The following is a 14,616-nucleotide window of genomic DNA, read 5'->3' on the forward strand; positions in this document are numbered from 1 at the left end:
CTGTTAAAAATAATATTTATAGATCTGTTTACCTGTTTAAACAATTCAGTCTAACTACATGAAATCATTGTAGAACCACTGATGTGCCCTTTGAACATCCAGAGACTAGCTGGCTGAAAATGTTATGAAATTCAGTGCACGGTTTCTGGTGTATTTGTCCGTGGGTTCTCTTCCTTCCTCTCCCCTTCTCTGTCTGCCTTCCCTTCCCATTGCCCTGCTCACTCCTAGCTCAGGCTTGACCAAGTTCTTGTTGTTGTTGTTGATTTATTTCTACTTATTTATTTCAAATAGACTTTATCTTTTAGTGCCCTTCTAGATTCACAACAAAACTGACCAGAAAGGACAGACATTTCCCATATATTCCCTGCCCCGACACATGTACAGTTCCCCCATTATCAACATCCCCCACCAGAGTGGTACATCTGCTAACAACTGATTAACCTACATTGACACATCATTATCACCTAAATTATATTTGGGTTCACTCTTGATGTTATACTTTCTTTGGATTTGAAAAAACATATAATGTCTATAAACCATTAGAGCATCATACAGTGTAGTTTCACTGCCTTAAAAATCCTCTGTGCTCTATCTATCCATTTCTTCTCCTGCCACACCAGTCCCTGGAAACTACTGCTCTTTTTACTTTCTCCAAAGTTTTGCCTTTTCTGAAATAATGTCATATGTGCTTAGTCACTCATTAGTGTCTGATTTTTGCAAACCCATGGACAGTAGTCCATCAAGCTCCTCTGTCCATGAGATTTTCCAGGCAAGAATAATGGAGTGGGTTACCAGGAATATCATACAGATGGAATCATATGGCGTCTTTCATTTAACATTATGCATTTCAGGTTCCTCCATGTGTTTCATGACTTAATAGCTCATTTCTTTTCTTTTTAGCACTAAATAATATTTCATTGTCTGGATGTGCCACAGTTTATTAATTCATCTACTAAACGGCATCTTGATTGCTTCCAAGTTTTCGCAATTATGAACGAAGCTGTCATAAGCATCCTTGTGACATAAGGGGCTTCCCTGGTGGCTCAGTGGGGAAAGAATCCACCTGCAATGCAGGAGACCCCGGTTCAATTCCTGGGTCAGGAAGATCTGCTGGAGAAGGGATAGGCTACCCACTCCAGCATTCTTAGGCTTCACTGATGGCTCAGCTGGTAAAGAATCTGGCTGCAATATGGGAGACCTGGGTTCAATCTCTGGGTTAGGAAGATCCCCTAGAGAAGGGAACAGCTACCCACTCCAGTATTCTGGCCTGGAGAATCCCGTGGACTGTATGGTCCATGGGGTCTCAAACAGTCGGACATGACTGAGTGACTTTCTAATTCTAATCTAAGCATCCTTGTGCAGGTTTTTGTGTGGACATACACTTTCAGTCCCTCTGGGTAGATACCAAAGAGCGCAGTTTCTATATTGTTTGGTAAGAGTATGTTTAGTTTTGTAAGAAACTACCAAACTGTCTGCCAGAATGGATGTACTAGTGTGCATTACCACCAGCTGTGAATGAGAGTTTCTATTGTTCTACATCCTGGTAGCATTTGGTGGTGTTGGTTTTCTGGATTTTGGTCATTTTAATAGGTGTGTAGTGGTATCTTGTTTTAGTTTGCATTTCCCTGATGACATATGATGTGGAACAACTTTTCATATACTTAATTATCATCTCTATCTCCTTTGATGGGGTGTTTGTTAAGGTCTTTGGTATGTTTTTTAATCATATTGTTTATTTTCTTATTGATGAGTTTTAAGAGTTCTTTGTATATTTTTGATAACAGTCTTTTATCAAATGTCTCTTTTGTAAATATTTCCTCCTAGCCTATGACCTGTCTTACCATTTTCTTTACAGTGTTTTTCTCAGAGCAGAAAATTTTCATTGCAATGAAATCCAGCTTATTAAGTTCTTTTTCTTTTATGGATTGTGCCTTTGGTGTATCTAAAAAGTCATTGCCAAACCCAGGGTCATCTAGATTTCCTTCTGTGTTGTATTCTAGGAATTTCATAGTTTTGCATTTTACATTTAGGTCTGTGATCCATTTTTTGAGTTATTTTTTGTGAAGGGTGTAAGGTCTGTGTCTAGACTCATTTTTTTGCACGTGGATGTCTAGGTGTTCCAGCACCGTTTGTTGAAAAAAATTGTCTGGGCTCTGTTATATAGCCTTTGCCCTTTTGTCAAAAAGAAGTTGTGTATATTTATAGAAGTATATTTTTAATTTCCAAATATTTGGATATTTTCCAGATAGCCTTCTGCTATTTCTAGTTTGGTTCTGTTATTGTTGGAGAGTGTACTTTATATCTTTTCAGTTCTTTTAAACTGTTTTGATTTATGTCCAGCGTATAATTAGTCTTGGTGAATATTCCATGTGTACTCAAGTATTGTTTTCTGTTGTTGAGTTGAGGGTTCTATAAATGTCAGTTAGGTGAAGATAAACGATAATGTTGTTCAGGTTTTTTGTATCTCAGCTGATTTTCTCTCGGCCTGTTCAATTAATTTCTGAGAAAGGAAGCCTCTAAATGATTTGTCTATTTCTTCTTTCAGTTCTATCAGTTTTTGCTTTGTGTATTTTTTTAAATTGAAGTATAGTTGATTTACAATGCTGTGTTAATTTCTGCTGCAACAATGTGATTCAATTATATATAGATATATATATATTCTTTATATATATGTGTGCTTTCTTTTCTATTATAGTTTATCATGGGATATTGAATTGCTTAGTATATTTTGAAGTTCTGCTTTTAGATATATACATATTTAGAATTGTTACATCTACTTAGAGAACTGTCCCATTTATCATTATATAATGTTCCTTATTATCTGTAGTAATATTCTGAGTTTACAGGTATTTTCTTTTAGCACTTTAAAGATGGCATTCCATTGTCTTCTGGCTTGCATAGTTTCAGACAAGAGATGGCTGTAACATGCAATGTGTTCTTTTCCTCTGACCACCTTCAAGATTTTCTCTTTGTTCATCATTTTTAGCAGTTCTGTACACTTAGGAATATGGGATAATTTTTTTTCTAGTTCTTTGTTTTGTGTTTGTCTTCCTTGGTGTTCTCTGAACTTATTGGATTTGTGACTTAGTGTCATTAATTTTGGAAAATTCTCAGCTATTCTTTTGTTTTGTTTGGATTTTTTGGCCTGCACTGCGCAGCTTGCAGGCTCTCAGTTCCCCAGCCAGGAATTGAACCCAAGCCCTTGGCAGTGAAAGCATGGAGCCCTAACCACTGAACTGCCAGGAAGTCCCCTAATTTTGGAAAATTCTCAGCTATTCCTCAAATATTTCTTCTGTCCTCTATTCTCCTTCTGAAATTCCAGTTACATATTTAGTAGGTCATTTGATATTGCCCTGTAAATCTTGATTCTCTGTTCTGTGTGTGTGTGTGTGTGTTAGGTAATTTCTCTTGACCTATCTTTGGGTTCAGTGATTCTTTGCTTGGCTGTAAGAAGTCCATCGATGAGACTATCACAGGCATTCTTCATCCTTATTACTGTGCTTTCCACGTCTAGCATTTTCATTGTATTCTCATAGTTTCCAGCTCTCTTCCAAAATTATCCATCTGGCTGTGCAGACTGTCTATCTTTTCCTCAAGAATGTTTAACATTTAACAATTTATTTTAAATACTCTAAAAGCACCAACATTTTTGTCATCTGAATCTCTTTTTCTTGGTCTTTTTGCCTCTTGACATTGTGTTTTTTCCATGTGTCTTCATATGCCTTACAATTATTTTTTAAAGTCAGACATCTTATATAAAACAGTCAAGACTAAGACAGTCTTTATGCCTAGCAGTGGGCACATACTTGCTGGACCATTCATGTGAGTGTCTGATTCATTCTATTTAGTACTTGAGCTGGATTTGGGCCTTGTTATTGCTATGGTTAACCTCAGTGAACCCAAAGCTTCAGCTCAGATTCCTGTATGTGTTTAGAATGAGAGCTTATTTGCCAGTTTTTTATTAGTCTCTGTTCCCTGCTCAATGTGAGTTTGTCCATTTGTTCTGTGCTTTAAAGAGGTCTCTTTTCATGCTTTGTTCCTCTCCTTGTAGTAGACTGCTATTATTTATTACTAGATTCCTATTAGCCTTGTTAGGGGAGTGTCATTTCTGTTGTTCAGATTAAAGGTCAGTCTTAGGAAGGCTCTGAGTCCCTGGGTGTTAGGAGTGGGCCTATTCAGTGAATCTGCCCCATCCTCAGCTGTAGGTCTGGGCCAAGGATGTTTTCCTGACCCACCTTCAGAGTAGAGTTTTTTTGTTTGTTTGTTTGCTTTTCTGTTACCATCCCCCAGTAGCAGTGAGGTTTTCCAGTGCTCTTAAGGCAACGGTGTTTTTTGCCTTTAAGGTCCAGGCTCGTGTTCTCTAGGAGAGAGATGAAACAGACCTGGGCAGGGCTCCCTTCCACCAGGCCTGCATCAGCACTGATTCTTTCTCAGGGCTCTCATCCTGCCCCTGACTTTTTTGTGTGTACCCAGTAAGATCTGTGGAGAAAACCTTACAAATGGATGCAAAATTTCCCTTGTGTAATAACTCCTAGTGGTTCCCTACTTTTGCTGGTCCACCATCAATCTTTATCAATTTGTTAAAAATTCTCTTACTGATGTCTGCAGGTTAAAAAAAACACACATACACACAAGCCAAAAAAAAAAAGTGCTTGCTTCCTTTCTCTCTATCCTTGGAGGCATCTGTCTTAGATTGTAGATTGCACTTCAACTTTCAATTTATGATGGGCTTCCCTGGTGGCTCAGAGGTTAAAGCACCTGCCTGCAATGCGGGAGACCTGGGTTTGATCCCTGGATCGGGAAGATCCACTGGAGAAGGAAATGACAACCCACTGCAGTATTCTTGCCTGGAGAATCCCATGGACAGAGAAGCTTGGTGTGCTACAGTCTACGGGATCACAAAGAGTCAGACACAACTGAGCAACTTAACTTTCACTTTCAAGAAAAGCTGTGATTTGCAGATTGTCCATCATGTTGCTGTAAGAATAGGATCAATGCCCTGTTCAGCTTGATTCTTAATCAAGCCATTTCTTAATGGGAAGCTGTAAAAAGACTGGTTTGTTTTTGTTTTACCTGAATAACTTCAGCAGGTAAAAAACAGTTGAGTCATCAAGAAATAATAATACAGTAAAAGATTTACAAATCAAAACATCAAACTAAACTTAAATGTATTTTAGTGCTCTGAGCAAAGAAAAGAGGAGGAAACCTATTCCTACAATAAAGTCTAACAGCCCTTAGCTTCTGGAGAGACCATCACAGATATCACATTGTCCTAGCATAGATGACTTTATAGTATAATTTATGCTTATTTTCCCAGGCTAACTAAAACCATTCTGTTTCCAAAAAGGCCTCTCTGGTTTATAAAAGGAGCTCATTTAATTATGAGTACTGATTCTCCCCTTATTGAATAAAAGAACAACTTTACTCTCTGGATTTTAGTTTTTATCAGTTTTTTTTAATCAATTTTAATTTTAAGGAAAAAGTGCCTAGTAAGTCAAACTCTGTATCTCATATTTGCCTCAACACTATTTAGTGTTTAATGGTTCCATCTTTGAAGTCAAAAAGCAGGAGCTGGTTAAAATAAATTGGACATTCAACTATACCCTATTTGAGGTATATATTAATTCTTACATTAAGATTTCAACACAAGTTCAGTTCAGTTCAGTTCAGTCTCTCAGTCGTGTCCAACTCTTTGTGCCCCATGAATTGCAGCACCCCAGGCCTCCCTGTCCATCACCAACTCCCAGAGTTCACTCAGACTCACATCCATCGAGTCTGGATGGCCATCCAGCCATCTCATCCTCTGTCATCCCCTTCTCCTCCTGCCCCCAATCCCTCCCAGCATCAGAGTCTTTTCCAATGAGTCAACTCTTCACATGAGGTGGCCAAAGTACTGGAGTTTCAGCTTTAGCATCATTCCTTCCAAAGAACACCCAAGGCTGATCTCCTTTAGAGTGGACTGGAAACCTTGGAAATACACCTCATATCAAGTGATAGTGGGGTTTTTGTGGGTTTTTTTTTTTTTAATTTTCATTGTTTCATTTTGACAGAACCTTGACCTACTTCATGAAAGGTGAGTTAAATGTTTCAAAGCATCTTCTGTTATCCAGTGAGTGAGAGAGGCCAAGCCAATGTTGTTGCTACAGAAGAGTGTCTGTGTCTCACCAGTTGTGCTTCTGGTCCCTCAGGGAAGGGAAGTACAACCACGCAGCCTGCTTTGGGCTCCAGCCTGGATGCCTCCTGCCAGACGGGAGCCGCATGATGTCCGTGGCCGCCCTCGTGGTGAACTTCTCACAGCCACTAGCAGGTCGTCCCTCTCTCCTGAGACACGATGAGGTGAGGACTTACTTCCATGAATTCGGTCATGTCATGCATCAGATTTGTGCACAGGTGAGTGATTTTTTTTTCTTTAATGGTAAACCTATTAATTGCTTTTCCAGAATTTTCTTCCCACTGATGTCAGATTTCTCAACATGTTTCTTAGCATGTTTTTCTCAGAAGCTGAACGTGTTCAAAAATGTCATAGGGCTTCTACAAAACCACAAAGTTTTCTTATTGTGTCCTCTTTCACAACATATTTTTACTCCAAGATCAGTCCACTGATGAAGGAACTTCACTGAATACCATCCTATGGCGTGAGTGCATCTGTGCTCAGTCATGTCAGACTCTTGCGGACCTGTGGACTGCAGCCTGCAAGGCTTTGTCTGTGGAGTTTTCCTTGCCATTTCCTTCTCCAGGGGATCTTCCCGACCCAGGTTCAAACCCTTCGTCTCCTGTGTTTCCTGCATTATCAGGTGGATTCTTTACCACTGAGCCACCTGGAAGCCCCAGACTGTGAAAGAAAGAAAACTATTGTTAAGGAAGGGTGTCAAATATTTGTTTTTCCCTTTTAAATCTTTTCCTCAGAGGAATTTGGTGTAAGCTTCAGAGATAAACTGTGCTATAATCTGTCTCTTATGCTTATTAATGCTTTGTTTAGTTCAATGGTTTTCAGTCATCCAGACTTTATACTCCTTTTTAAATAATAAATAATTTCTTAGACCATCCTTTACTAGGCGTCAATTAAAATCACAGATAACATGGTATAACCATGGGGGGAATTTACCAAGAAAGAGATGTATGTGTGCAATAGATTACAACTAATTTCTCTTTATTTCTAAAAATGGAAAGTATATTTATTCTCAACTTCATAACACAGTCCAGTAAACTAGGCCCAGACTGTTCTAGGATGAACCATGTGAACTTGCTAATATTTAACCACTACTGACATGAAAACATCTAGTCCAGTTGTTCAACCTAACAGTTTTTTAAATTGATATTTACATAAATGGAGGGTGGAGGGACAGTTTTCCAAATTGTAAATCTCCATCCATCTCTAAAGGTGAACTTTTTAGAAATAACCTCTTTATTAGAATAGTTTTAGATTTACAGAAAAATTGCAAAGATAGAGCTCCTCACCTTGTTGCCCTTACTATTAACATCTTACAGTACATTTGCCAAAACTAGGAAGCTAATTTATGGTACTTCTAACTAAACTCAACACTTTACTTGGATTTTTCCAGTTTTACCCAAACGGTCTTTTCTGTACAGATTTTTTTTTTCAAATCTAGGTAATATCCTCACTAAACATAAACAAAAGCATTTTCTTTATATTTTTCAAATTATGGGCCCGCCAGGCTCTTCTTTCCATGGGATTTTCAGGCAAAACTACCGGAGTTGGTTGCCATTTCCTTCTCCAGGGGATCTTCACTACCTAGATCAAACAAGGATCGGACCCTGTCTCCTGTGTCTCCTGCATTGAAGGCAGATTCTTTACCCACTGAGCCATCAGGAAAACCCCTTAATATCCTCACTGAACATAAAAGAAAACATTTTGTTTATGTTTTTCAAGTCCTAGGCATGGTTGTGTAGAATGACATAATGAAGAATTTAGGTTCAGTTCAGTTCAGTTCAGTCGCTCAGTCATGTCCGACTCTTTGCGATCCCATGAATCGCAGCACGCCAGGCCTCCCTGTCCATCACCAACTCCTGGAGTTCACTCAGACTCACGTCCATCGAGTCAGTGATGCCATCCAGCCATCTCATCCTCCGTTGTCCCCTTCTCCTCCTGCCCCCAATCCCTTCCAGCATCAGAGTCTTTTCCAATGAGTCAACTCTTCGCAGGAGATGGCCAAAGTACTGGAGTTTCAGCTTTAGCATCATTCCCTCCAAAGGAATCCCAGGGCTGATCTCCTTCAGAATGGACTGGTTGGATCTCCTTGCAGTCCAAGGGACTCTCAAGAGTCTTCTCCAACACCACAGTTCAAAAGTATCAATTCTTCGGTGCTCAGCTTCCTTCACAGTCCAACTCTCACATCCATACATGACCACTGGAAAAACCATAGCCTTGACTAGACGGACCTTGTTGGCAAAGTAATGTCTCTCCTTTTGAATATGCTATCTAGGTTGGTCATAACTTTCCTTCCAAGGAGTAAGCGTCTTTTAATTTCACGGCTACAGTCACCATCTGCAGTGGTTTTGGAGCCCCCCAAAAATAAAGTCTGACACTGTTTCCCCATCTATTTCCCATAAACTGATGGGATCAGATGCCATAATCTTCATTTTCTGAATGTTGAGCTTTAAGCCAACTTTTTTACTCTCCTCTTTCACTTTCATCAAGAGGCTTTTTAGTTCCTCTTCACTTTCTGCCATAAGGGTGGTGTCATCTGCATATCTGAGGTTATTGAGATTTCTCCCGGCAGTCTTGATTCCAGCTTATGCTTCTTCCAGCCCAGCGTTTCTCATGATGTACTCTGCATAGAAGTTAAATAAGCAGGGTGACAATATACAGCCTTGACGTACTCCTTTTCCTATTTGGAACCAGTCTGTTGTTCCATGTCCAGTTCTAACTGTTGCTTCCTGACCTGCATATAGGTTGCTCAAGAAGCAGGTCAGGTGCTCTGGTATTCCCATCTCTTTCAGAATTCAGGTTACATGTGAATAAACCTGAACCTTGCAGCAAAAACTGCAGACTGATATGTAAGTGGTTTTGTCAATTCAAGACCAAGAGTAGTATAGCCACTTGTCTTAAGAGTGCTGTTAATATAGCACAATACCATAGATTGGGTGGCTTATAAATAGCACGTTGTCCTGATGGCAGTTCAATGCTGGACATTCAGCATCCCACACCTAGAGTAGCCCCTACTGCTGCTGCTGCTGCTAAATCACCTCAGTCATGTCCAACTCTGTGCGACCCCATAAACAGCAGCCCACCAGGCTCCTCTGTCCCTGGGATTCTCCAGGCAAGAATACTGGAGTGGGTTGCCATTTCCTTCTCCAGAGTAGCCCCTAATCATTGTAATAATCAAAAATGTACCCATTCTTTTCCAGAAAACTACTATCACTTTTGTTAAAAGAAAAAAAAAAAAAAACTATTTAGTTCTTTCAACATTTTGTCTTTACTTCCTGGTGCTTCCATGTTCTATTTTTAAAAAGCAGAGGGGAATAGGATATGAATCTATTCAGATAAATAAATCCTGCTATACTAATACAGCCATTTCTACTCTCTATTTAATCCAAAGAAAATAAAGCTTTCAGAATAACATAAATTTTTTCCTTAGATAATGTTAAAGTCTATTTTCACAGCAATAGGGTTCCTGAAATATTTATTTTCCATCAGTGTCCATTCTATGACCAGCATTTCCTTTAAGTAGAATAAAACTAGATTCCATTTTTCTAAAACATTTTTATGAATAATTTGGAAAAGTCAAATATTTTTCTTAATTTCAGACTTATGTGACTTAGATTATCTAAGATCCAGGTATGTACTTGTACCTAGATAAACAGTAGATCTTCTTTGGATCTGAGAACCTATGAAAATCTGATTTAAGCTATAGAAATCTCTTCAAGAAAAATAGACATAAATTTACGCAACCAAATTTTTAAATGGAATTTCAAAGGTCTGCTAACCCCCTAAAGCCTAGGTCATACTGAATTCCAAGCTAACAACTATTTCCTCCTTTGTTTGGATGTTAATTATCAGCTAATGATCTCATGAGGAAGTCGTTTGGTGTCTTAATCACATTTATTAAAATAATACTGATTGTCAAATAGGGTTTTCTGTGCTTTTGATGCATGCTCTTATTTTGAAACACGACCCTCATTTAACCTTAATATCATATGCTTATCATGTATTCACAAAGCAGTTCTCTACTACTCTGTTATTCTCACTGTTTCTTATGTTAATTTTGATCCTTTGAAATACCCACTTTAGTACTGGAAAATAAATTTCTTGATTCTATTTCATTTTAAAGTTCTGTGACTCATGACTGAAATACATATACACATCTATGGGTGAGCTATATATAAATATATAATTATATATGCAACTCAACATGCTTATGAATATATATGAATCAGTATGTATATATATACTGATGAATGAAATATGTGTATGTTTCATATATATGCTATGCTAAGTCACTTCAGTCATGTCCGACTCTGTGTGACCCCACAGACGGCAGCCCACCAGGCTCCCCCATCCCTGGGATTCTCCAGGCAAGAACACTGGAGTGGGGTGCCATCGCCTTCTCCGTTCATATATATACATACATGTATATGAATGAACTATGTATGCATGTATATAATTATATGTGACAACTATCTATCTATATATGAATCGGTAAATAGCCGACTCATTGGAAAAGACTTTGATGCTGAGAAAGATTGAAGGCAAAAGGAGGAGGGGGCGGCAGAGGATGAAATAGTTAGATAGCATCATTGACTCAATGGACATGTATTTGAGCAAACTCTCAGAGGTAAAGGAGGACGGAGGAGCTTGGTATTCTGCCGTCCATGGAGTCGCAAAGAGTCAGACACAACTTAGCAACTGAACAACAACAAATATATATGAATCAGTATATATACTGATATACTGATGGTGAATGATATCTCTTGAAACAGTAGACTATATTCAAAGACTTTGCCTAACCTCCTTCATGAACATAAAATGTGTCATACAGATGAATAGTGTATTAGTACAATCCCTTGTTCGGTCATCTCCTAATGAGATTTTCTTTGAAAAATCTCTTGTTTGTTAATCCTTTCAAATGTCCTATAATATGTTAAGATCTTTTAAAGTAATGTATTTGAAACCAGTGATCATTGCTTTTGTCTTAAAAATCACAGACAGAGATCCACATATTTGCAGCTTTATAATGATTTTAAAACCTTTTGTACCGACCTAAAATAGATGGAAATGAAAAAGGAGTATAATAGTTTCTATGTGCAGTAATACTTCTGACTTATCTGAGAAATATATAGTGAATTTATTAATTTGCCATATATATTCAGTAGATTGTTTTTAAGATATGGCAGCCAAATGTTTCAGTTCTCCAGGCTGGCAGTTTGCAAGTTTGATGACCAAAAGAGCTTGCTAGAGCTTGTCATAGTAATATTTAAATAGGTCAGCAGGAACATCCAGTTTTCAAACATGTAGATGGACTAGTTCAAGGTGTCTACTATCTCATCATTCAGGAGATGAGTTTCACTCATGTCTTTGTGTTTACACTACAGGGTAGATAATTTTAACGATAGCAGTCAGGAGGTGGCATCTCTAGTATCTGTTCCTGTTTCATGGCTTTATTGTGGTTTGGGCTGTCAGTAATTGCTGGCCTTTTGAACTTCTGTAGAAGAGATTAATGCTTCTTAACAGCTTCCATTGTGCTGTCTGTATTGGTTGTGCATTAAGAGCAATAGTGAATTTTGGACTGTTAGAGATCATTATTTTAAAGCAACACATAAGAATCCAATAAAGCCTTATTAAAGTGAAAGAAAAACTTCACATTTCAAATAATCTGTCAACTTCATCTAAAAACTAATATTTTTTCTGCTTTAAATATTTTGGGTTACACACTATTTTAAATAAACATGGTCTATATCAGTTAGGAAGCACCCTAGTGTTATAAAAAGAGTACTGGATTAAAAAATCATTCATGTATTTGTGGGCCTGGCTGTTTGACTTTTGGCACATTTTTCAGGCAACCCACTCCAATATTCTTGGGCTTCCCTTGTGGCTCAGCTGGTAAAGAATCCACCTGCAATGTGGGAGACCTGCGTTCGATCCCTGGGTTGGGAAGATCCCCTGGAGAAGGGAAAGGTTACTCACTCCATTATTCTGGCCTGGAGAATTCCATGGACTGTATAGTCCATGGGGTCACAAAGAGTCAGACACAACTAAGCAATTTTCACTTTCAACCTCCTTGAGCCGTCTCTTTTTTTCTTACTCATAAAATGGGAACAACAACAGTTCTCATATATACTTCCCTGGAGTGCTGATGTGATTAAATAATGTGTGAAAAGGTACTTGGAAAAGAATAAAGTGCCATACATATCAGAAGTGTTCTTGTAACTATGCTTATATATAATTCAACTCTTTTGAAATCAATAAGTAGCGCACAGGTCATAATTTAAGAAGGTTATAAAGATTGCCATGAAGAAAAGCACTGTCACTTCAGATTTAAGAGAGTTCACAAATGCCTACCCTCCATGGGTATTGGGTGAAGATCTATGGAAGGTGATTGGAAACCATCGCATTTGTATTTTTGTTTTGTTTTAATGATTCCTGCCTACTTAGAAGTTAGATTCCTAGGGCTAGAGCAGAATGAGCACTTTGTTTATTCATTTATTTGTTTTTTAAAAGTATCTTTTTTTTTTTGGTTGTGCCGTACAGCTTTCAGGATCTTAGTTCCCTGACCAGGGATTGAACCCAGGCCCTTGGCAGTGAGAGGGTAGAGTCTTAACCACTGGACCAGCAGGGAGTTCCCCAGTTTGAGCAATTTAGAGTATTGGCAGAGGTGGAAAGGAAATCTGGGTCCATTTATCTTCAGCATTAACACCAAGGAATAGGTACTTGGAGGAAGCTAAGGAGAGGCTTGATCAGACCAGCCAAGACTATACTGGGCAGGCCAGGAAGAATGATGGCAGCCAAGATTTACTGAGAACTGACCATGTGCCAGGCATTGTAGTCAGTGCCTTACATTCATTCTTTAATTTTATACATACAGTGTGCTCAGAAGTGGGTTGACCAGTCTACTTCTATTACTATACTCTTATTGCCCCCATTTTCTTTCTTTTTTTTTTTTTAGTTCTACTAGTTTATTGCTACCAACCCACCTCCCTCCACCCCCGTCATGCATGCGTGCTCAGTCATGTAACCCCATGGATTGCAGTCTACCAGGCTTCTCTGTCCAGGGGTTTTTCCAGGCAAGAATACTGGAATGGGCTGTATTGCCCCCATTTTCAAGTGGAAAAAAACTAAGACTTAGGAAAGTTAAATGTTCACCCAGGATCTAACCACCCTGCTCCTTACCCCTCTATTTGATTGCTTGTAACTATTCTTTGCACCCCCATCCTTGTGATGGAGACAGCATTATGTCATGGGGTCTAAATTTGGGCTCCCAGGCATGGATTCCTGTTGGATGGACTTCTTCTTTCTGAGTTTCTTCTATCAAATTCCATCTAAATCAGTCTCCTGTAAATGTGTGTGGAATGATGAGATTATGTAGTTCCACATTTCTCTTTGTGTAAGTTGACCTTTTAGGTCTCAGTCCTGAAGTCCACTGAACACCTATCAACAACCTTGTAGCCTCTGCTCCCTGCTCCCAATGTTGCAGCCTGTTATAGTTTCCAGTGTCAGTGTTGGAAGCAATTTCTTTCAGGATCCATTTTTGTTATTTGAATATTTGTGTGTTTATACATATACGAGCACATAGACATAGGTACATAGAATAAATGCTGAAGTCATGAACCAAAGGAGATGCCATACAACATCGTCTATTTTCTTTGGAGACTTATTTCTTTTTATTTCCTTACTGTGTTTTCTGTGTGTGATTTCGGAAAAATAATTAGAAAAATATGTTTAAAAGAGAAATGTAAAAAATAAATAAATAAAAGAGAAATGTTTTATTGACTCCTTAGAAACAGTTATCTATTGGGTCTGACATGTTGTACTAGATACGATAGAATGGGATTCAAAAGATACTGGAATGCCTAAAGTGTGAGGGTATGAAATGTAAGAATTAAAAAATTAAAATCAGAATATTATTAAGTAAAATGATATAAATTATATACTGATTTACTGATTGAGTATTGAAAGAAGACAAAGTAGAGAGGTAATGTTGGGTTGGGAGCTAAGAGGTCAGGTCAAGTATAAGACCAAGAGAAATCTCTTAGGGTTGTTCAAGGCTTGGGCTTCCTATAGAAACAGTCTCCTCACACCTTCATTTATTTCACAAAGATTAATTGACTATCCACAAGTTTCTGAGCATGTGCTGGATTTTGGAGGTACAGTTGTTATTAAGGGATTCATACATATAAGGTTGTTCTCAGCATTTGAGTTTGAATGGAGTGGAGTGCTCAGCCGCTCAGTCATGTCCGACTCTTTGAGACCCCGTGGACTGTGGCTCACCAGGCTCCTCTATCCATGGAATTTTCCAAGCAAGAATATTGGAGTGGGTAGCCATTCCCTTCTCCAGAGGTTCATCCCAACCCAGGGATCGAACCCATGTCTCCTCCATTGGCAGGCAGATCCTTTACCACTAGTGCCACCAAAGAAGTACTTTATGTAAAAGAAATAGT

General features: G+C 38.5%; 1 protein-coding gene across 2 annotated transcripts in view; it reads left to right on the forward strand.

Moving 5' to 3' along the window:
- NLN (neurolysin) overlaps positions 1-14,616 on the forward strand; it is a 100,679-nt gene that overhangs the window by 66,330 nt on the left and 19,733 nt on the right. For both annotated transcript variants that reach the window (XM_005892784.2, XM_070357530.1), the window contains exon 9: positions 6,189-6,390. In XM_005892784.2, the coding sequence (XP_005892846.2) occupies positions 6,189-6,390 (202 nt within the window). The remainder of the gene's footprint in view (positions 1-6,188; positions 6,391-14,616) is intronic.

This window comes from Bos mutus, chromosome 20, assembly GCF_027580195.1.
Source record: "Bos mutus isolate GX-2022 chromosome 20, NWIPB_WYAK_1.1, whole genome shotgun sequence".
NCBI lineage: Eukaryota > Metazoa > Chordata > Mammalia > Artiodactyla > Bovidae > Bos > Bos mutus.